The 22473-nt window shown below is 56.3% G+C and overlaps 2 protein-coding genes across 4 annotated transcripts in view; one reads left to right on the top strand and one right to left on the bottom strand.

Moving 5' to 3' along the window:
* The first annotated feature begins 379 nt into the window (after nucleotides 1-379).
* MIS18BP1 (MIS18 binding protein 1) lies at nucleotides 380-16199 on the top strand. Its single transcript, XM_014257456.2, has 16 exons — nucleotides 380-989; nucleotides 2104-2229; nucleotides 2538-2995; nucleotides 3778-3854; nucleotides 4422-4552; nucleotides 5460-5550; nucleotides 5784-5947; nucleotides 6617-6780; nucleotides 7232-7340; nucleotides 8030-8888; nucleotides 9712-9881; nucleotides 13111-13259; nucleotides 14024-14172; nucleotides 14854-14938; nucleotides 15477-15519; nucleotides 15673-16199. The coding sequence occupies exons 1-16, from the start codon at nucleotides 380-382 to the stop codon at nucleotides 15765-15767; spliced, it is 3480 nt and encodes a 1159-aa protein (XP_014112931.2). The 3' UTR covers nucleotides 15768-16199.
* Nucleotides 16200-16949: 750 nt separating this feature from the next.
* The window catches only part of FANCM (FA complementation group M), a 57055-nt gene continuing 51531 nt past the window's right edge, over nucleotides 16950-22473 (bottom strand). Inside the window, exons 18-23 of one of the 3 annotated variants that reach the window (XM_088058100.1) lie at nucleotides 22098-22254; nucleotides 21170-21276; nucleotides 20020-20577; nucleotides 18793-19378; nucleotides 18110-18401; nucleotides 16950-17694 (exon numbers count right to left, since the gene is read on the bottom strand). In XM_088058100.1, coding sequence (XP_087914226.1) covers nucleotides 17565-17694; nucleotides 18110-18401; nucleotides 18793-19378; nucleotides 20020-20577; nucleotides 21170-21276; nucleotides 22098-22254 — 1830 coding nt within the window. In that variant the 3' untranslated portion in view covers nucleotides 16950-17564. The other 2 variants (XM_088058101.1, XM_088058102.1) reach the window with 2 other exon arrangements.

The following is a 22473-nucleotide window of genomic DNA, read 5'->3' on the forward strand; positions in this document are numbered from 1 at the left end:
CCGGTCCCGCCTTAGCCCGCCCCGGTCCCGCCTTAGCCCGCCCCGGTCCCGCCTCAGCCCGCTCCGGCCCCGCCTCGCCCCTCCTGCCTCAGCGCCAACGGCCGCGGATCCCGCCCACGGGCGGGCCGAACCACTACGCCGAGGAGAGGGGAGCTCGGGCGTAGCCGCGGCCTGCTGCGGTCTGCCACAACGCCGCCCGGCAACGGCTCTGTTTCTTGACACCCCCCTCACCCGCGCGCGATGGTCTCGGCCAGCAGTTGCGCTCTCTTCCGCCAATCAGCGCGCGCGGGGGCTGCGCTCGAATCTGCGCGCGGGGCGCCGTGAGGGGAGCGGGGCCGGCCCGGGAGCGCCGCCGGAGCGGCGGGGCTGATCCGCAGCCATGAGGGGACCGGGACCCGCCCGCGGCTGCTGCGGGGGAGCCTGCGACATCATCACGACCCCCAGCCGCCGCCCTGCCGCGGGAGAGCCGCCGCTCCGCTCGGTGTCCCTCAACAGCATCCCCGCGGGGACGCTCACCCCGCTGAAGCAGCTCCTGCGGGGCCAGGGCACCGTCGCGGCTGCGGGGAGCAGTGTGCCGGGCCCGCAGCTCGCGGGCCCGATCCTCCGGGCTGGCCCCGGCACCCGGCCCGGGCCCATCGGCGAGCAGTGCCCGATCCTCCGGGCTGGCCCCGGCACCCGGTCCGGGCCCATCGGCGAGCAGTGCCCGATCCTCCGGGCTGGCCCCGACAGCCGGCCCGGGCCCATCGGCGAGCAGTGCCCGATCCTCCGGGCTGGCCCCGACAGCCGGCCCGGGCCCATCGGCGAGCGGCCGCAGAAGCGCCGCGCTCCGGGGCCGCCCGGGCAGGAGTCACCGGCCAAGATCTTCCAGCGGATGAAGGCGCGGGCGGAGCAGCGACGCAGGGTCGGCACCGATGTGATCCTGAGCCCCGCGGCCGGGCAGCACTGGCCCGGCATAGCCTGGACGGGGGGCAGCGCCCAGCCGAGACCAGGTGAGTTCCGCGGACCTTCGGTGACTCTGTGAGAATGGTTTGTTTGCCTTCAGAATAGCTGGAATAAAAAGCACAGGGATGTAAATCTGAGTTTAGTTCATGGAACTTTCAGGCGTCTTGTACTGCAGTAAGTGACGTCCCTGATTTTCACACATTCTCCTAAGCCTTTTAGTTCTTTCTTTGTACCATTCCACAATCCCAAATGATAGGAATTATTAATAGTTCCTTTTCCCAAGCGGTTATTTTGGGACACTCTGGAGTCACCTGTTGATAGGAAAGAGCTCTCAGCTGCAGCCAATTGCCTTAATCCTTCTTGCTTGGAAGGCCCATGGAGAGGACAAAGCTCCTTGACACCAGCACCCATCAGTCCAGAGCCTGGGCATAATTTGGAAGCAATGATTGTTCCACAGCTTCTCTTGGAGAACTGTCTCAGGTGTGAACGTTTTCCCTCTTTGTCCCACTCATGGCTCTTTCAGGATCTGGAAACAGCAGCCAGAGCACCTTGGTGGGTGTAAAAAACACTGGCACCAGCCCTGTGGGGGTGACACCTGGAACCCTCAATTTTCAGGAATTCAGTTCCCTTCCAGCATTCCTCATGCAGGATTTGTACAATCTGTTACTGCAGTGGTGCTGTCCCTGATCCCCCCTCCCTGTTCCTGCAGGGATCCCTGTGCTTCAGGAGAGAATCCTGGGGCCTCCACCAGGGTCTGGTGCTAAAGAAGCTTGGGAAGAGATGTTCGTGGGAGCTGGAGTGATTTGACAAAATAGGAGTTTAGATGGGATATTAGGAATAAATTCCTGGCTGGGAGGGTGGGGAGGGGCTGGGCTGGAATTCCCAGATTTGCTGTGGCTGTCCCTGGATCCCTGGCAGTGCCCAAGGCCAGGCTGGACATTGGGGCTGGAGCAGCCTGGGACAGTGGGAGCTGTCCCTGCCATGGCAGGGCTAGGATGGGATTTAAGGTCCCTTCTCACCCAAACCTTTCTGGGATTCTTGGGAGGTTTTTTAAATAAAACATATATAAAAAAAATCATATTGCTTACTCCCAATGAAAATGTTTTTCTTCCCCAAATTGAAAGATGGTTTTGGTTTTTTTTTTGTCTGGTTATTTTGCAGAGCCAGTTTGGCCCCAGGCTCCCAGGATGGAGCCCCTGGCAGTGCTCCCTGCAGAGCCTCCCATGCTGGAAACCCCCCAGAAGTTCTTCCTGAGGGTGAAGTGCCAGCTGCAGCAGCAGCACAAAGGTACTGGGGTTGCTCTGGAGAGCACAAAGCTCCTCCAGCCAGAGAACCATGGGATTGCTGAGCTTGGGAAAGCCCTGAGACCATCACTTGTTCCCCCAGCATTGCCCCATGTCCCCAAGTGCCACATCCACAGGGCTCGAAGTCCCTCCTGGCAGGGGGCTCCCCCTCACCCCAGGCAGCCTTGCTCCTGTGCTTAAATATCCCTAATTTCTTTGGGTTTTGTTTTGTTTTGTTTTTTTCCTTTAAATGGACAGCTACACCACCTTTAACCCAAACCCAGCAGAATATTCCTCTTTCCACAACTGCAGAGAATCCTTTTGTCCAGCCTGCTTGTGCTGAGCAGCCAGGGAACGAGCCTGCAGAGGATGTGGACTCTGGGAATGATGATGTGGATGTTTTCCTTGTGGAAGCTGTAGAAACTGATGCTGATGAAGAAATATCTCAAAGTGTACTGGCTACTCCTGTGCAAGTAAACTCCACCCCTTGGGGAAGCGGGGATTGGGTAAAAGGAAGGCGGGGAAATGGAGAAGAAAAACGTGCAGAGCTTCATGAAGACAGGAGAGAGCTGCAGCCCAGTAAAAAAACAGCTGCTCCAGCAGTGGAAAAGGCACCAGAGACCGATCCTGACAAGCCGTCCCAGCAGTTCTGTAGCATCATGCTCTCCTCTCCAGTCCACATTCCAAGGAAGCAGAAGCAGGCAGAAGACCCCAAGGTCCCTTTGGATAAATCTGCTACTGATCAACCAGCTGGCAAAGCACACAAAGAGGTGGGAGAAAATAAAAAATCCTTTAGGGAAAATGAGAAATTCCTCTGGGCTGATAGCTCAAAGTTATTCTTTTTCTTGTCAAAAGCAAGGAACACTCAGAAGAGAATAAAATAGGTTTTATCAGTAAATTTTCCCATGCAAAGGGTTCCTTTTTTTTCATACTCCAAGATGATGAATGTTCAGGCTTTGGGGTTTTTTGTCTAAAAGAAGCACTTTTGGTTTAGTGTACACCTGCCGTGGTGTGATCATGGCCCTGCCAGGTCCTGCCTGCCTGCTCAGGTCCAGGGAGGAGAGACTTTTCCCAGCTGGGCATGAATCCATCCAGGAATGTGCCCTGCTGATGGGGAGGGGAAAGGCTTGGCTTTCCTGTGGAACATCCAGATTCCCATTCAATTTAACTGGAACAGAATCTTCTCCTAGGAGAGCAGCGGGCAGCCTGCAGCATTCTTCCCTTTCTGAATAAATCCTAGGAGAGCAGTGCTCCATCCCTGGGGCTCCCTGGGAGCCTGGCACAACCACACCTGCCCAAGACTTGGGTTTGTTCTCTGGGGAATCTGGGATTGCAAGGCACTTGTTCTGTTCTCCCTCACCGTGGCCAAGAGTGTTTGTTGTGTTTCCTGAATTAAACCAAGTTACCTTTAGGACTGAGCCAAGGGTCAGATATCCTCTAGTATTGCAGATTTGTAGCTTAGAAGGTGCTGAAAGAGCTGTTTTTGTTATTGGATCTGGATGGCAATAAATACTTCTAATTTATTTATTTATTTGTTTGTTTTCTGGAACAGAAAAGCATCTGCCTGAGCAGCTGGAGGATCAAAGTGCTGACTGGAGACAAGGAAATCTGTGTGGAAGGGAAAAGGAAGTAAGAACCAGTTTGTTATTTAATTGCAAGGTAAAGCATGGACACCAAACACCAGGTAGTGGTGCAGAGCCTAAACTGCTTTATCAAGGAAGAGAAGTTCCTTTGTGTGGGCAGGAGGGGGAGAGCCAGCACCCAGGGAACTGCTGCTGAAATCATTTCAGAGTGCTGTGCTACCATAACCAGAAAGCTTCAGAGAAATAAATATCAGATAGCTCTGGGCAGTTTGGGTTGGGAGGGGCCTTAAAGCCCGTCCAGCACCACCCCTGCCGTGGGCAGGGACCCCTCCCACTGTCCCAGGCTGCTCCAAGCCCTGTCCAAGCTGGGCTGCTGTACTGAGCTGCCTTCAGCCCAGCTGATGTCCCGTGAGTGACACCAACAACAGTGACACGTTCAGTTTGTCCCTGCCCCAGTGCCAGGCTGAGAGAGGAAAACCCAGAGCACATCCTGCCAGCGCCTGAGTCCTTCAGAAAATAGGGATCGCCCCCTCTCCCTGATGGAGCGTCAGCATTCCAGACTGGAATCCCTTCTGGAAGTGATTCCTGTGGTTGCTGCTGTGTCTTTTGCCAGGGACATGAGGCAGCTGCTGTGGCACAGCAGCGCCATCACGGAGCGCGTCAGCCACAACCAGGTGAGGACCTCCTCGGGCACTGTCTACCTGCTGCAGGGCAAGATAGACTCAGCTGTCATGAGGAAGGAAGGTGAGCTGCTGATTCTGAATGCCTTACAAATTACAGACTCTTTCAGCTTGCTTTGGAGCATGTGGGATATGTAGGGAAATGGGATTTCCACACAGATGGAAATAGGTGTGCTCCGCTGGCACGTTTGCTGGGAATGAGCTGCTTGTCACAGGCAGCTCTGAGGACGCAAAGATACTCTGTGGCATAGGTGGGATAAATACTTGGAATCATGGAATATCCTGAGCTGGAGGGACCCCCAGGGATCATCCCAGCCCCTGGCCCTGCCCAGACCCCCCAACAATCCCAGCCTGGGCATCCCTGGCAGCGCTGCCCAAACGCTCCTGGAGCTCCGGCAGCCTCGGGGCCGTGCCCATTCCCTGGGGAGCTTTTCCAGAGCTCATTCCACCCTCTGGGGGAAGAGCCTTCCCTGATCTCCAGCCTGAGCCCCCACCCCCATTCCAGCTCCAGCCATTCCCTCAGCATCACTTCCCCTAACACAGGTGTGCCCCAGGTGTGCCACACCATTTTTTACCCAACACACCTTCACTGTTGGCTCTTTCAGGCCCAAAGATGTGTCTGTGGCTTCAGTGTTTCCTTCTCCCTTGCAGCACTGGGCTCCCTGCTGATCGACACCTGATCTGGCTGCTCTCTGACTTGAAAATTTTATTGCTTCCTTTGCTAAGAACTTACATTTGTTTCTAATTTAATATTCTGAGAAGGAAAAGTAGCAGCATAAGGCTTGTGAGCAGAGTGGCTCTAGTGCTGCAGAGGTTTCCTAGGCCTAAGAGTGACAGGAGTGTGGTGGACAGAATTGTCTGGGTCAGTTGCTGTGATGTTTGGGTTGAAGAGGCTGCAGGGGGTTCTTGTGTCCCCCGAGGGAGTGCCAGCCCTGCTGAGCTGCTGCTGATGCCCCCTGTGCTCCCCGCAGGGTTCCCCTACCGCTTCATCAAGAAATTCACCTACGGCTTCTCCCGAAGGTGGAAGGAGTACGTGAAGGAGCTTCTGGAGGGAAGGAGGAGGTAATGTCTTTGGAGATTCTCTTTCATTGCAGGGTTCTAAGTGTTCATGGAGACTTTGCTTTTCAAGGATATTACACCAGAGGAGTGTGAAATGTTTTAGATGTGGGAATGAAGCCACTCTGCTGCTCTGGGCCACCGGGCTCCTGCCCTCCAGGGCTTCACACCTTCACTGTTTGGTAACAAACAGCTTCCTCAGTGGTTGCTGTTTCTTGTCTCTAACTCCAAACCATCAGGAAAGAAAGAATTCAAGATAGTGGTGTGGAAGAAAATGAGGAGAATGGCTCTGTGGGGGGAACTGATGTGCTGGAAACTGCAGGAGGCTCAGCAAGGGCGTCAAGGAAAGCCACGCTGAGGAACTCCACCTATGAGGTATCACCAGGGAATGATGAGAACATCTGTGAGTATTTTTTATCAATCCTTTCCTTTGGAAAAGACACCTGGAGGTGGCTGGAGTGGGCTGTGGAAGGGTTTATCATGTTGGTTGTGTTCCCAGGAAATGGCTGTAAAGCTGTAAAGGCCCCCTGGTTTGGCTCAGCCTTCGAGTGCAGTCCCTGCCTTGCCACGGGCACTGACAGCTTTGGGGTTTAACTCAGACTTTTTCTGGGGTCTTTGTCCAGTGGGCCTTTCCCAAACCCCTCTGTGCAGTTTGTTACTGCTGGAATCAGATCTCCTTGCTAGCACTATAAAAGCTTTTACCTTTTCCTCTCATTGCTCCCATTTATTTTTCACTCTCATTTGTCTCACTGAGCAGCTGTTCCATGTGAGAGCTTTTCTTTATCATTCTCCTTCCTCAAATGACTTTCACAGTATTTACAACATTCTAAACAAAATAAAAGTAAAGCATTCTCCACAGTAAATTTTATAATTTGTGAAGATTCTTACTTCAGTCCTGTTATTTCTATCACAATGCTTTGAAAAGAACAACTTTGGGTATGTTTTACAATTCCCTTGTAGTCTGGTTTAAACACAGCATTGTTCCTCTGCTTGTGAAATCTGAAAAACTGAATTTTCTATGAAATATTTGGGACAAAACTCTTCTTTGTTTGGGCTTTTTTTCCCCTTGCAGTCATAACACCAGATCACAGCTCCAGGAATGACTCGAGCAAGGTCTACACTCGCAGCGGGCGCCTTGTCAAACCCCCCCTGAACTTCTGGTGTGGGCAGAGGGAGTTTGTGGATCAGAACCTGAATGTCACCATAGAAAATGGAGGGGTGGATTATCTGAGCCTGGTAAGATCCTCTGAAATGTGACTTAATTAGAATCATTAAACTTGGGCAGGGGAACAGAACAGGTGCAGACACACCTGAAGAGGAGGGAATCTTGGAAACGTGATCAAAATATTAGAAAACACACCAAAAAATAGTCTTATGTCCATATTGCCAGATAATTGTGGCCTCTAAATCTGACATAATGGGGAATTGTTTCTGGGGAAAAAACTGGGGGTTTTTTTAAGATAATTGTAGCAGACAGGAATTTGGTGAGGTCCCACCTCAGATCCTGGGGTCAGTTCTGGGCCTTTCACTGCAAGGGAGACTTTGAGGGGTTGGAGCATTTCCAGGGAAGGGAACAGGGCTGGGAAGGGCCTGGAGCCCCAGGAGCAGCTGAGGGAGCTGGGAAAGGGGCTCAGCCTGGAGAAAAGGAGATTGAATTAATTTTAGAGCCAATTGTTTTATTTTGAAGATGCTTAGTAGTGAAAAATTAAAAAGAAAGACCAGTTTCATCTCCAAGAAGAATAAACCAAAGGAAGACAGGAAGACAACAGAGGAAATGCCAAAAAGCCAAAGTAAAGGTAAAAACTGATTTTTTTTTTCTATTTCCAAGTTCTGATGGAATCAGTGGGATTGTGAGTGGGTGCTGGAGCAGTAGGGTTGGGTCTTTTAATGCAAAGAAATTATTCAAATATTTTAATGATCAGCTGCTTTTTCTTTGAAAAATCAGCAGAGTAGCATTTGTGTGGAGCTTCACAGCTCCAAACAAGAACTTTGTTTGTAAATCACTTTGTTAATTGCATAAGAGGAACACAGGGATTTCATTCTGGAAATTGAAATGAAGGGATTTGGACTTTTTAGAGTTCACCAATCCAGTGACCTGGGGGCCTGGCTTTGCTTTTTAATGTGGATGAAAGAAATGAAATGTTGGCAAAAAAAAAAAATAAATCTATTAACAGAGTTTTTAATAAAAATTTGGTTGCAGTAGAATCTGGGAGGTGATAGTAACCTGAGAAGAATGTGCCATATAAAGCAGAAGTTTCTCTCTTAAAGCAGCTGCAATGTTTCCTGCAGAAAAGCTCTCTGGAGCACGAGCAGAGCTTGGGGGATGTGCCTGCTCAGTCAGTAGAGTTTCGGAGAGCCCCTGAGAGCAGCTCTGAGTTTGTAGTTTGGCAGGTAAAGCTCTGGCAGGGGGTGCAGATCCCTGTGCTGCAAGCACAGCAGGACCCACCCTGCACCCCCTGACGGGCTCTGGCACCGCCTCTTCCAGGGAAAAGCAGCGAGAGAGGAGCCACTTCCAGAGGGGACTCCAGGTCTGCCCGCAGCAGGGACGGCAGGCGCTTCCCTTCGGACGAGGAGGAGGATGAGCCTGGCATCAGGGTCACGAGAACCAAATCCCAGCTCCCTGCCAGGGGGAATTCCTTAAACAGCACGGAGCAGAGCAAGCCCAGCAGGACAGCCCCAGAGGCGCAGGGAGCAGCAGGCTCTGCAGGGCTGAGCATGTACGAGCAGGGCTACAGGAACTCCCTCAGGTCAGCCAGGCAGCGCCTCCCGGGAAAGGAGAGCATTGTCCTCAGCCAGGAGCCCTCAGAGGATGAGGGGGAGCAGTCCAGCGAGGACACCCCACTGCTGATCAAGAGGAAGAAGAAAACTATAATAAAACCAGAATCTCGAAGCTGGAAACCTTCCTCTGGCTCCAGAAGTTCCCAGGATAATGCAGACAAGTCCTGTGGCCAAAGGACAGGAAAGCCCTCCCAGAAAGTGCTGGTGAGGCTGAGTGGGCCCGAGTCCAGCGAGGAGGCTGAGCTCTCTTCTGAGGGGAAAACATCCTCTGAGTCCAGTGCTTCCCTCCTGCCTGCTCGGACCAGGAGGGCACAGGGCAGGATCAGCCCTCCCCGGGGCTTGCTCGATTCCAACACCGAGCCCAAAAGCGGGAAGGAGGAACTGCACGGAAGGGACGGGAATGCCAGAGCATCCCAGATGGAAACAAGCAATGGAGTCTCCACCAGGGCCAGGACTTCAGCAGGCAATCTGAGAGAGCACGAGAGGCCAAAGGGGCAGAAACCTCTGGAACTTTTTCCAAGAGAAGCTGATGGTTGGTCTGAGAAGGAATTGCAGAAGCTTCACAGGTAAGGGCTCTCTCTGTGTTCAGAGGAAAAGTTTCCCTCAGGAAATCGGGAGGGGTTGAATGGTCTGGATTGGGCATTTTCAGATTCCTGATTTCCCAGGTCTCCTTTGTTTTCCTTTCTTTTGTTTTAATTCCCTATTAGAAATATTCCATATTTAATTCCCTATTTTTATTCCCTAATAATAATTAGAATTATTATTCCCTATTAATTTTCTTCACAAGTGAAACATCAGTACAATGTGGTGAAGGCCACAGGTGAGAGGGAGCAGGTTCCCTGCCAGGATTGCAGTAACAAGTTAAACATGACAGGTTTCTGTGAGCAGGTTTGGTATGGGGAGCTTAACTGCAAGACTGTTTAATTAATCCATCATCCATTTAATTAAACTATTTAATAGACACTTGGAGTGAAAAATGGCCATGTCTGGGTTTAGCTCTTTTAGATGAGCAGGAGCTCAGATCTGAGGGACCTATGCAAGTGAGCAGGAAATTTATCTTGGGACACATCTGTCAGTGGAAGGTGTTTAAATAAATTTGCCTGTTCTGAAGACACCACAGGATCCCTGAGGGGTTTAAATCTTAAATCTCACAGACCTTAAATCCCACCCCTCCCAGCCCTGCCCTGGCAGGGACAGCTCCCACTGTCCCAGGCTGCTCCAGCCCCAATGTCCAGCCTGGCCTTGGGCACTGCCAGGGATCCAGGGGCAGCCACAGCAAATCTGGGCAGCAAGAGATTCCCTCCAGCCCATTCCACGGCCCAGGCCCGTCCCAGGCAGGTTCCAGGGCTGTGCCCCACGGGTGACGCTGTGCCCGTGCTGTCCTGGCAGGGCCATTGCGGCATTCCCGAAGCACAGGAGCGGCTTCTGGCGGAACGTGGCCGTGGCTGTGGGGTCCCGCTCGGCCCAGGAGTGCCAGGGGAAATACCTGGAGGAGCAGCAGGGGAAGGGCTCCAAACAGCAGCACAAGAAAAACACGTCGGGAAAATCGAAGCAGAAAGGTACCGGCGTCTTGTTTCTGGGAGTTGTGGGGTTGGGAAATGATTTGGATTCAGACACTGAGGGGCTGGAGCGTGTCCAGGGCAGGGAAGGGAGCTGGGAAGGGGCTGGAGAATTGCTGAGGGAGCTGGGAAGGGGCTGGAGAATTGCTGAGGGAGCTGGGAAGGGGCTGGAGAATTGCTGAGGGAGCTGGGAAGGGGCTGGAGAATTGCTGAGGGAGCTGGGAAGGGGCTGGAGAATTGCTGAGGGAGCTGGGAAGGGGCTGAGCCTGGAGCAAAGGAGGCTCAGGGGGCCCTTGTGGCTCTGCACAAGTCCCTGGCAGGAGGGGACAGCCGGGGGGGTCGGGCTCTGCTGCCAGGGAACAGGGACAGGAGGAGAGGGAACGGCCTCAGGCTGGGCCAGGGGAGGCTCAGGGGGGACAGCAGCAGGAATTTCCCCATGGAAAGGGCGCTCAGGCCTTGGCAGTGCCCAGGGAGGTTTGCAGTGCCCAGCCCTGGAGGGATTTAAGGCCCTGTGCTTGTGGCACATGGGGACAGGGGTCAGTGGTGGCCTGGGCAGTGCTGGGGAAGGGCTGGACTCGAGGGCTCTGGGGGCTTTTCCAGCCTCACCAATTCTGGTTCCATGGGATAAATCCACAAGAGCACATCAGGGTGTGCCAGTGAGCCAGGTCACCTTTTGGTGTGCAGGTTGGAGCATGTCATGAATGACTGAGGTGATGAGAAGGGCTCTTTGTAGAATTTTCCAGCTTTTGGCATGAGGGGAAGACTTTCACTGGCCTTGACCCCTCAATGTAAAGAGCTCTTGACATCCTGAGGGGCTCCTGGAGGCCCAGCAGGTCAGGAGCTCCTTCCTGAGGGATTTTGGCAGAGTGGAGTCAGCACAGCCCATTCCCATTCTCTGGTGTTTGCCATCCCCACACTGCAGCTCCATCTGGGGCTGGGCTGCATTGAGCTTTGCCAGGGGTACAGGTGGAGCTGAGCATTCCCTGAGCCTGGCTTCACTCAAAGTGTCTGAGCAGCAGAGACTTGGTCTGAGCCTTGCTGCTCCTGCCATGGGGCTGCAGCTGTGGCCTGGCTCTCTGCAAGGAACATGTGAGCATGGCATTGTCACACTGAGCACAGCCCTGTCACACTGAGCACAGCCATGTCACACTGAGCACAGCCCTGTCACACTGAGCACAGCCCTGTCACAGTGAGCATGGCCCTGTCACACTGAGCACAGCCCTGTCACACTGAGCACAGCTGTGTCACACTGAGCACGGCCCTGTCACACTGAGCACGGCCCTGTCACACTGAGCACGGCCCTGTCACACTGAGCACAGCCATGTCACACTGAGCACAGCCATGTCACACTGAGCACAGCCCTGTCACAAGTGAGCACAGCTCTGTCACAAGTGAGCACAGCTCTGTCACAAGTGAGCACAGCTGTGTCACACTGAGCACGGCCCTGTCACACTGAGCACAGCTCTGTCACACTGAGCACGGCCCTGTCACACTGAGCACGGACGGCCCTGTCACACTGAGCACAGCCCTGTCACACTGAGCACAGCCGTGTCACACTGAGCACAGCCCTGTCACAAGTGAGCACAGCTCTGTCACACTGAGCACAGCCGTGTCACACTGAGCACGGCCCTGTCACACTGAGCACAGCTGTGTCACACTGAGCACGGCCCTGTCACACTGAGCACGGCCCTGTCACACTGAGCACAGCTCTGTCACACTGAGCACAGCCCTGTCACACTGAGCACAGCTCTGTCACAAGTGAGCACAGCCATGTCACACTGAGCACAGCTCTGTCACAGTGAGCATGGCCCTGTCACACTGAGCACAGCCCTGTCACACTGAGCACAGCCATGTCACACTGAGCACAGCTCTGTCACAGTGAGCATGGCCCTGTCACACTGAGCACAGCCCTGTCACACTGAGCACAGCCCTGTCACACTGAGCACAGCTCTGTCACACTGAGCACACCCCTGTCACACTGAGCACGGCCCTGTCACACTGAGCACAGCTGTGTCACACTGAGCACACCCCTGTCACACTGAGCACAGCTCTGTCACACTGAGCACGGCCCTGTCACACTGAGCACAGCCCTGTCACACTGAGCACAGCTGTGTCACACTGAGCACAGCTCTGTCACACTGAGCACGGCCCTGTCACACTGAGCACAGCTCTGTCACACTGAGCACAGCCCTGTCACACTGAGCACAGCTCTGTCACACTGAGCACAGCCCTGTCACACTGAGCACAGCCCTGTCACACTGAGCACAGCCCTGTCACACTGAGCATGGCCCTGTCACACTGAGCACAGCTGTGTCACACTGAGCACAGCCCTGTCACACTGAGCACAGCCCTGTCACACTGAGCACAGCTCTGTCACACTGAGCATGGCCCTGTCACACTGAGCACAGCTGTGTCACACTGAGCACAGCCCTGTCACACTGAGCACAGCCCTGTCACACTGAGCACAGCTCTGTCACACTGAGCACAGCTGTGTCACACTGAGCACAGCCGTGTCACACTGAGCACAGCTGTGTCACACTGAGCATGGCATTGTCACACTGAGCACAGCTCTGTCACAGTGAGCACAGCCCTGTCACAGTGAGCACAGCTGTGTCACAGTGAGCACAGCTCTGTCACACTGAGCACAGCTGTGTCACACTGAGCACGGCATTGTCACACTGAGCACAGCCCTGTCACACTGAGCACAGCCCTGTCACAGTGAGCACAGCTGTGTCACACTGAGCACAGCTCTGTCACACTGAGCACACCCCTGTCACACTGAGCACAGCTCTGTCACACTGAGCACACCCCTGTCACACTGAGCACAGCCCTGTCACACTGAGCACAGCTCTGTCACACTGAGCACAGCTGTGTCACAGTGAGCACACCCCTGTCACAGTGAGCACAGCTGTGTCACACTGAGCACAGCTCTGTCACACTGAGCACAGCTGTGTCACACTGAGCACACCCCTGTCACACTGAGCACAGCCGTGTCACACTGAGCACACCCCTGTCACACTGAGCCTGCAGTGGCTATGGGGGCTTTGCTGTGACCTCCCCAGAGGATGGCCTGGGGAAACTGCTCTGGAAAGCAAAAATTGTCTGAGAACTCACCAGGATCCTAAAGAAGCTGTAAGAGATTTCACCAGAGGAGGGACTTGGCTGTGGCACTGATGGCAGGCAGTGAATTTTAACCCCATAGCTGCTGTCTCAGACAATTCCTGTTTAGATCCTGCAGATAAGAAGGAGGCAGTGATCACTGCCAAGGTGGGCACCCTCAAAAGGAAGCAGCAGATGAGGGAGTTCCTGGAGCAGCTGCCCAAGGACAACCACGACGACGTCTTCACCACAACGCCCTTCCAGAGCAGGAGGGTCCAGGTAAACCTGTGGGACTGCTCCAGTTCCACCACTGAAGTCCTGGGAATCTGTGGGAAGAGGCTTCTTCCCTTCACGTGCTGCTGGCTGGTGGCAGTGAGAAGGTTGGACAGGGTGGGAGGAGCCTCTGAATGGTGACAGCACTCCCTGAGCAACTGTCCTGAGCAGTGCTGGGCAGCCTGGGGCTTGCCATTGTAACCAGAATGGATTTTCTGAGGGTGTGGCAGCACCAAAACCCCTCAGCCAAGTGCTGGGCAGGGTCTGGAGACACTTGGAGCAAGGTGGAGGTGTGGGGTCATGTCCAGCTCTGGGTATGGGGCTGTGTCCAGTTCTGGGGCTGTGTCCAGTTCTGGGGCTGTGTCCAGTTCTGGGGCTGTGTCCAGCTCTGGGGCTGTGTCCAGCTCTGGGGCTGTGTCCAGTTCTGGGGCTGGGGCTGTGTCCAGCTCTGGGGCTGGGGCTGTGTCCAGCTCTGGGGCTGTGTCCAGTTCTGGGGCTGTGTCCAGCTCTGGGGCTGTGTCCAGTTCTGGGGCTGGGGCTGTGTCCAGCTCTGGGGCTGTGTCCAGTTCTGGGGCTGTGTCCAGTTCTGGGGCTGTGTCCAGTTCTGGGGCTGTGTCCAGCTCTGGGGCTGGGGCTGTGTCCAGCTCTGGGGCTGTGCCTCAGCAGGGCCAGGGGGAGTTGGATCCAGGGCAGGGAGGAATGCAGGGACTGCTGAGAGGGGGAGAGGCACTCCAGGCTCGGGTGACTGATGCTCTGGGGTGGCTCTGCAGCTGCCAGTGCTGCGAGGGAGCCACGACGAGGACACCGAGGCTTTCACCCTTTCCGAGTTCCCGCTCACCCCCGCCTCAGGCCTCTTCTCCCCTGTGAAAACCCCGCAGTGTGAGCACATCAGCCCGGGAATGCTGGCCCCCATCAACAGGTAGGAGCTCCTCCAGCAGCCCTCTTTGAGCCTTGGCAGTGCCCCAAGATCCCTTTTTGCTCTGAGGAAGGTGCTGGGACAGCAGCTCCCTTCCAGCCCCTCCTGCAGCCTTGGTTTGCTTGGGGAAAGCTTTCTGTGTGCTGCTGGAGCTGCTCAGCTCCGTGTGGGCAGCAAAGGCAGCACCAGCAGCTCCTGCTCCAGCCCTGGGAGTGGCCCTGGCTTGGGCTTCAGCCTCAGCAGAGCCTTCAGTGCTGAGCTCAGCTCCCAGGGCTTCAGCTGTGCCCGAGTGACTGGAGCCAGCGGGGATCAGAGCCAGTCTGATGGACATGGGCTGGCCCTGGGAACGCAATGAGGCTTTGTGTGATCCCTGGGATTTGCAGCCCGTGACCCAGCCCAGCTCCTCCTTGTGCTCCCAGGGCAGCTGCTGTGTTCAGTTATCCAACAGCAGTTCCTCCTGGTTTTCCACTTTTCTCCAAGGAAATCTTTTCCTGAACCAGTTGGGGAAGGGGCTGCTTGAATCTGCATTCTAGAGGGACCCCTTTGGAAGTTCCCTCCCAAATTTGCCCAAAAGCAGGACCCCCTGCTCATTCCCTGTGGGAGCTGTGTGGGGTGTGTGGCTGCAGCCAGAGGGTGCCATGGCAGCGTTGCAGCCCCGCTGAGCCCTGCTCCCCTGTGTCCCAGGAAAGACTGCGACCGGCACATGTTCCACATGCAGAAGAACTCTCGGGGCAGCAGAGGCACCTGGGACAAGGTCAAGAAGAAGTCGGTAATGCTGCTTTCCTCGCACTCTGCCACTTCCACCTGAGCCAGGGACAGTCCTGGGATCACAGCCCCCTGTGAGCAGGGCATGGAAAACGGGAACCCTCCCTGGGGTTGGTATCTGCTGCTGGGGAGAGAAGTTCCTTGTGAGGAGGGAGCCCTTTATTGTCAGGATTAACTCCACTGCTTTTGGTCAGGATTTGGAATAGCTTTGGAATTCTGTGATCTTTAGGTTCTTGTTAAATTCTTCTGAGCAGTGGGAAAAGGAACAATAACCAAAGAGCCATAGAATATCCTGGGGTACCCATAAGGGCCCCACAGGGATCATCCAGTCCAGCTCCCAGCAGTGACCAGAAGTCACCTTGTGTCCCAGTCCCTGAATTTAGGTATCGATTCCTCCGCTCTCCCAGGCTCTGCAGCTCCTTTGGCTTTTCCACAAAACCCTGTGATCCCAGGAGCAGCTTGTGCCTGTGTCTCAGGGACAGCAGTTGTGGAAATTGTGGGAAATGGGGACCCTGACCTCTTTCCTTCCTTCCCTCCGTCAGGCCGGAGCTGTGCTGGAGACGCCGGCTTCCTGCAGAACCAAGAGTGAGTATTCCTGGCTCCTTCTCCTCATTTCCAGCTCCTTCCCTTCCCTTCCCCATCAGCATGAGCTGTGTCCCATCAGCCCTTTGCTCTCTGAGCCTTCCCTGCTGCCATTCCCCACTGGGCCAGCCCCTGCTGACCCCTGGTTTATTGCAGGAGTGACGGCGGCCGCGGTGGTGGGGAAACTCTTCACAGCTGAGACTCGAGACTCATCCAGTGAGGAGCAGGAGGATTCCTACTTTTCCATGTGATGGATTTGGTGGATGTGTTGTTCAGCACTTGTTCAGAGCACGGGGGTTCTGCTGTCCCTGGCCCTCTTGGAGGGAATGCTGGAATGATGAGTTCAGTTTGGAAAAGCTGCCCTGCCGTGGTTTTATGTGTTTTAACCCCATTCCCACCCTGCCAGCAGTGCTTGGCTTTTCCCTGTGTACAAAGTGGCACTTCCTTCTCCAGGCTCCTCCTCTCCATGTCCCGTTTCTCCTGGGGAGGAGAAATGTACATAGAGACCGATGACTGCCAAGCTGTGTTTCATTTTAAGCTAAAATATCTTCTGGGATATGGCTGTGGAATAAATTCAGGTGCAGTCTGGAAGGAACTGAAATTGCTTTTTAATTTACTCTAGAGAGGGCTTGAATTTTTACATTTCCGTAATGTAATAAACAAAGACAAGCGTTTTTTACTCACAGATTATTCAGAGTTGTTGTGGGGCAGCAGAATCCAGGAGCTGTCCAGCTTGGAATGGTGCCTGCAAGGCTTCATCCTCTTGGTTTGGAATCATGGAATGCTTTGGGTTGGAAGGACCTCAAATCCCACCCATCCCAGCCCTGGCTGTGCAGGGACAGCTCCCACTGTCCCAATGTCCAGCCCCAATGTCCAGCCTGGCCTTGGGCACTGCCAGGGATCCAGGGGCAGCCACGGCTGCTCTGGGAATTCCAGCCCAGCCAGCAATTCCCAATTCCCAATCTCCCATCCATCCCTGCCCTCTGGCACTGGGAGCCATTCCCTGTGTCCTGTCCCTCCATCCCTTGTCCCCAGTCCCTCTCCAGCTCTCCTGGAGCCCCTTCAGGCCCTGCAAGGGGCTCTGAGCTCTCCCTGGATCCTTCTCCTCTCCAGGTGAGCATTCCCAGCTCTCCCTGGATCCTTCTCCTCTCCAGGTGAGCATTCCCAGCTCTCCCTGGATCCTTCTCCTCTCCAGGTGAGCATTCCCAGCTCTCCCTGGATCCTTCTCCTCTCCAGGTGAGCATTCCCAGCTCTCCCTGGATCCTTCTCCTCTCCAGGTGAGCATTCCCAGCTCTCCCTGGATCCTTCTCCTCTCCAGGTGAGCATTCCCAGCTCTCCCAGCCTGGCTCCAGCCCTGGAGCAGCTCCGTGGCTCCTCTGGGCTCTCCGGGGCTGGGGCAGCTCTGCAGGTGGGGCTGGCCCCGGCTGCCCAGGACAGCTCCTGTTCCAGGGTTTTTTTCTCCCTGTCCCAGCCTTTTCCCGGGAAGTGCTGCTGCCCGAAGGGGCAGGAATTCCCATCCCGATCCTTTTCCAGCTGATGGCAGCAGAGGCTGGGGAAGGCTCCGGCGCCTGAGCCCGGGCAGACGCACCGGGAGAGGCAGCGGGGAACGGGGAACGGGGCCCCCAGAGCCCTGTCCTGTCCCGGGAACTCGGAGCAATTCCCGATTTAACCTGGAACCGCGGGCTCGGTGCTGCGGTGACGGCAGGAGCTCCGGGCGGGTCCCTCGCCCTCCTTCCCCAAAGCTTTGCCCAAGCACTCGAGCCATTATTGTGGATTTTACAGGAATTCGGGGGTGATCACCCCCAGAGCCGCGCCCTCCCCGGCCCGGGGACCCTGCGGACACACGGGGCAGAGCCGGGGCAGAGCCGGGGCAGAGCCGGGGCAGAGCCGGGGCAGAGCCGGGGCAGAGCCGGGGCAGAGCCGGGGCAGAGCCGGGGCAGAGCCGGGGCAGCTCCCACAGCACGAGGTTTGCCGAGTGTTTGTTTATTTACATCATTTACATCCGATCCCGAGCGGGTAAAGTGCAGTGCAGGGCCCGGAGTGCGAGCTCAGCTCTTGCCCCTGGCGGGCAGCGGCTGCGGCAGCAGCTGCGGGTCAAAGTCGTGGTGCAGGAACCGATGGAGCTCCTCGGCCTGGGCCCGGCTCAGCCGCGCTCCCGCCGCCAGCGCCGGCACCGAGCTGCAAGAGACGGAACGGGAGGAGCCCGGGATGGCACCGGGAGCCCGGGACACACTGCCCGGGATGGGGCAGCACCGGGAGCTGCTGCGGTCAGCTCTGCACAGGTGCCCGAGGGCTGGCAGCACACCTGAGCAGTGAAAACAGGGAATGGCAGAGGGAAAGAGAGGGTGGGGCAGCAGGAGAGGGGATGGAAGCAGAGCCCGTGCCAGTGCCCCGGGCTGCTCAGCCGGGAGAGACTGGAATGTGTAAAGAGCTGAGATGGGACAGGAAAGCTGCTGGGAGAGGGTGGGAAAGGCTCTTCCCGGGCAGCGATCCCGGCAGGAAAGGTGCAGGAAGGCTCTCCCTGGCTCCAGGGGAGGAGAAGGAGCTGCTGGCCGGGCCCCGGAGGCCCTGCTGGGCCCTGTGCTGGCGTTACCTGTTGGCCACGGCGGTGATGGAGCCGAAGGAGTGGCAGAGGTTGAGGGCAGCTCCGTAGCTGAGGTTGGGAATGCTCAGGTAGAAGCTGAGGATGTCCCGCCGGTGCCCCTCCGGCTCGGTTGGCACCTGGATGGCAGCATCCTTCCTGTGCTCCAGCAGAGCCAGGTCCTTCAGCAGAGCTGCACTTTCCTCCTGGCAGGAGCTGAAGAGGATCCTTATCCCAGCCTGGACCAAGGCCGAGAGCACTCCATCATAGTACTGAGTCCTCTGGAAAAACCGGGATGTTTCTCCTGAGGAGTGGAAGTACAGGAAAGCAAGAGCCTGTTATTGTCTAGTGCAGTCATTTCATTGCAGAGTTTGGATTTTTGGATTATCTGTGCATGGATAAAATTGTGCTTGTTCCTGACATGGAATCCCAGAATGGTTTGGGTTGGGAGGGATCCCAAATCCCCCCCAGTGCCCCCCCTGCCATGTCAGGGTCACCTCCCACTGTCCCAATGTCCAGCCCCAATGTCCAGCCTGGCCTTGGGCACTGCCAGGGATCCAGGGGCAGCCACAGCTGCTCTGGCAATTCCAGCCCAGCCAGCAATTCCCAATTCCCAATTATCTCCCACCCATCCCTGCCCTCTGGCACTGGCAGCCATTCCCTGGGTCCCATCAGGGCACTCTGGCAGCACCCACCTGGCCTGACCCTGTCTGTCTCCACAATCACACAGATCCTCTGGAAGATGCCCTGCAGGCACTGCAGTCTCCGGCTGAGTTTATTCCTGTTCCCGGGGCTCTGCAGCTCCGACTGGAACACCCTGTCCACGGCCAGGCGGTTGCTGACGATGTAATCGCTGGTGCCCAGGGAGCAGATCTGCACCCGCAGCCCGTGCACGGCCCGCAGGCACGACAGCACCTCCGGGCCCGAGCAGATCTCCCGGCTGTCTGCCAGGATGCACAGGGAGGGGCTGGGATCCCCAGGAACAGAAATCCCAGCCAGGGATGGGCTGGGATCCCCAGGAACAGAAATCCCAGCCAGGGACGGGCTGGGATCCCCAGGAACAGAAATCCCAGCCAGGGACGGGCTGGGATCCCCAGGAACAGAAATCCCAGCCAGGGACAGGCTGGGATCCCCAGGAACAGAAATCCCAGCCAGGGACAGGCTGGGATCCCCAGGAGCACGGGAGATCCGAGCTGTGGCTGAGGAAGGCTTTGGGACAGCAGGACACACCGAGTCTGAGCTGCTCCCGTGGGTCTTCAAAGAGCTGCACACCTGTGAGCGCTGACAATCACAGATCACGGGGTTTTACATCAAACCAACAAAAGGATGTTCTGCAGTAACAGCACTTTCAGACTGGCACTTTAATCCCTGTGTCAGTCTCCCCACTGAGCTGGGCTGATTATCCCACAGTCTGGATGACAAAAGCAGCAGCTTTCACTAAAACCCTGGATCCTGGAAAGGACAGAGACCAGGAGCCCAACCTCAGGGAGGTGCTGAAAGCCCTGAACTCAGACAGTAAACCAGGATTTGCTAACTACAAACCCAAAGGATGAGTGGATGCTGCTGTTCCACACAGACCCACGATCCTCCATGGCTGTCAGACCCAAGGGAGAATCTAATCCCTGTTTTTATTTGTTCACCCCTAAAATACTCCAGGTTACCCTGGGAGTACAAAGCTTCGAGCAGCAAAGGAAAGGGAGATGGTCCCTGGAAGAGTCCAAGGTCAGGCTGGAGCAAGCTGGTCTATGGAAGGTGTCTGCCCATGCCAGGGGTGCAGAGGGATGGGCTTTAAGGTCCCTTCCAACCCAAACCATTCCATAATTCCGGGACTCCCTGACTCCTGCTGCTCACAGCCCTCAGAAGAGCCCTGGCATGGGAATTCTTTCCCACAAGGAAGCTCCCTGCTTTCCCTGCGCACTGACCTCACCAGCAGCCTGCAGATCCGTGTTCCTGCAGCCAGAGCCAGCTGGGGGGACGGATCTGCTCCTGCCTGGAGGCTCTGGGGGAAGATCCAGCATCCCAGACACTTCCAAGCCCAGCAGCCTCTCCGTGTGCTGTCTCCCAGGCTGAGGAGCTGCCCCAGCCCCGCTCCTGAGCTGGGCAGAGGGGGCTGAGGGCAGGGCCTGGGGGAGCTGCCCCTTGCCCTGCCCTGCCCCCAGGGGCTTTTCCCTGCTGGCTCCTGTCTCCTCCTCGCTGGAGTCGCTCAGGACAATAATTCGGGATGGTTTCTTCTTCTGCAGCGGGGCGGGAGCGTTCCCTGCCAGCCCCGCCTGGTTCAGCCTCTTCCTGCGCCGGGTCAGGTACCGGCTCCTGCTGCAAGCCTCGAGCACATCAAAACTCACAGCCACTTCTTCCTCCTGGCTGCAGCCACTGCCAGCCTCCTCCTCCTCCTCCTCCTCCTCCTCCTCCTCCTCCTCCTCCTCCTCCTCCTCTCCCACACAGAAACTGTCCTCAGCGTAAGCCGCGTCTTGCTCGGGAATCTGGGGGAAAACAGACCCAGGGAGTTCTGGAAAACTGCAGTGGTTTTACTGCCCCATGCCAGCCTTGGCTTCTCCAGCCCTCCCCACACACAAATGCTGGGGCTGAGGGGCTGAAATCCCCCCCAGTGCCCCCCAGCCATGGCAGGGACAGCTCCCACTGTCCCAATGTCCAGCCCCAATGTCCAGCCTGGCCTCGGGCACTGCCAGGGATCCAGGGGCAGCCACAGCTGCTCTGGCAATTCCAGCCCAGCCAGCAATTCCCAATTCCCAATCTCCCATCCATCCCTGCCCTCTGGCACTGGGAGCCATTCCCTGGCTCCTGTCCCTCCATCCCTTGTCCCCAGTCCCTCTCCAGCTCTCCTGGAGCCCCTTCAGGCCCTGCCAGGGGCTCTGAGCTCTCCCTGGATCCTTCTCCTCTCCAGGTGAGCATTCCCAGCTCTCCCTGGATCCTTCTCTTCTCAGGGAAGTTACAAGTTTTGTGTTGGAATTTGTAATTTAGCAATAAAAGGTGTAAGTGCTCCTCAAAGCAGGCCAAGAACCTCACTGTTCCACAAGGGGAACTCCCCAGGGAGGGGAGCCCCTGCATTCCCACCTGGGAGAAGATGACTGAGGGGTTGAATTCCCGATGGATCATTTTGTATCTGCTGCCGAGGGCGGGGCTGCGCACGGAGCTCAGGTAAACTCCCCTCATCTCAGAGTCTGAAACAAACGGGAGGAAAAAGAATCAGGATCAGTACAGATGGAATTTTTAATTCATAATTGTTACACTGGATATACATATTCCTTTAGAGTTTCCCAAAAAATCTGGATTTCCCAAAGCAAAAATTTGCAATTCTCCAGCCATCTCTGGAAATCCCAAAGCCCAGGTCTGAGGGTTTACAGTGAAGGGCAGGGATGGATGGGATGTTGGGAATTGGGAATTGCTGGCTGGGCTGGAATTGCCAGAGCAGCTGTGGCTGCCCCTGGATCCCTGGCAGTGCCCAAGGCCAGGCTGGACATTGGGGCTGGACATTGGGACAGTGGGAGCTGTCCCTGACATGGCAGGGTGGGATGGGTGGGATTGGAGGTTCCTCCCCACCCAAACCAACCTGGGATTCCAAGTGCAGCCAGCCCTGTGTCATGGGAGCTGCCATTCAATCCCAGAATATCCTGAGCTGGGACCCCCAGGGATCATCCCAGCCCCTGTCCCTGCCCAGACCCCCCAACAATCCCAGCCTGGGCATCCCTGGCAGCGCTGCCCAAACGCTCCTGGAGCTCCGGCAGCCTCGGGGCCGTGCCCATTCCCTGGGGAGCTTTTCCAGAGCTCATTCCACCCTCTGGGGGAAGAGCCTTCCCTGATCTCCAGCCTGAGCCCCATCCCTGGCCCAGCTCAGCCCTTCCCTCGGGATGCAGGATGTTTTCCAGGCAGGCAGAGCTCTGGGTGCTGTGGCAGGAGCAGCTCTGGCTGAGGAGGTCCCGGCTCCCAGCTCCCACCCCAGGGATCCCCTGGATCTGGGATGCTCTGGGAATTCCCCACTCACCATTGAGGGCCTGCGTGGCCTCCCCATCATCGTTGAGGAACTGGGCCAGGGACGGGCTCAGCTCCTCCCCGGTCCCGTCGCTCTCGTCCGAGGAGATCCCCTCAGCACCGAGCTGGGACAGCTCGGCCTCCTCGTCCAGGAACTGCCTGCCCGCGGCCTGGGGAACGGTAATTAGTGCCTTAATGAACCCAGAGCTGTGCCCCAGCCCATGGGGCAGGGTAATTAGTGCCTTAATGAACCCAGAGCTGTGCCCCAGCCCATGGGGCAGGGTAATTAGTGCCTTAATGAACCCAGAGCTGTGGGGTGGGGAAGGTGCGGAGCAGTGTGCCCACCTCAGAGCCCCCACAAACACCACGGGCACCCTGGCACATGAATC

Source organism: Pseudopodoces humilis, chromosome 7 (genome assembly GCF_049639895.1).
Source record: "Pseudopodoces humilis isolate 2021_Gansu_Grassland_sample_001 chromosome 7, ASM4963989v1, whole genome shotgun sequence".
NCBI lineage: Eukaryota > Metazoa > Chordata > Aves > Passeriformes > Paridae > Pseudopodoces > Pseudopodoces humilis.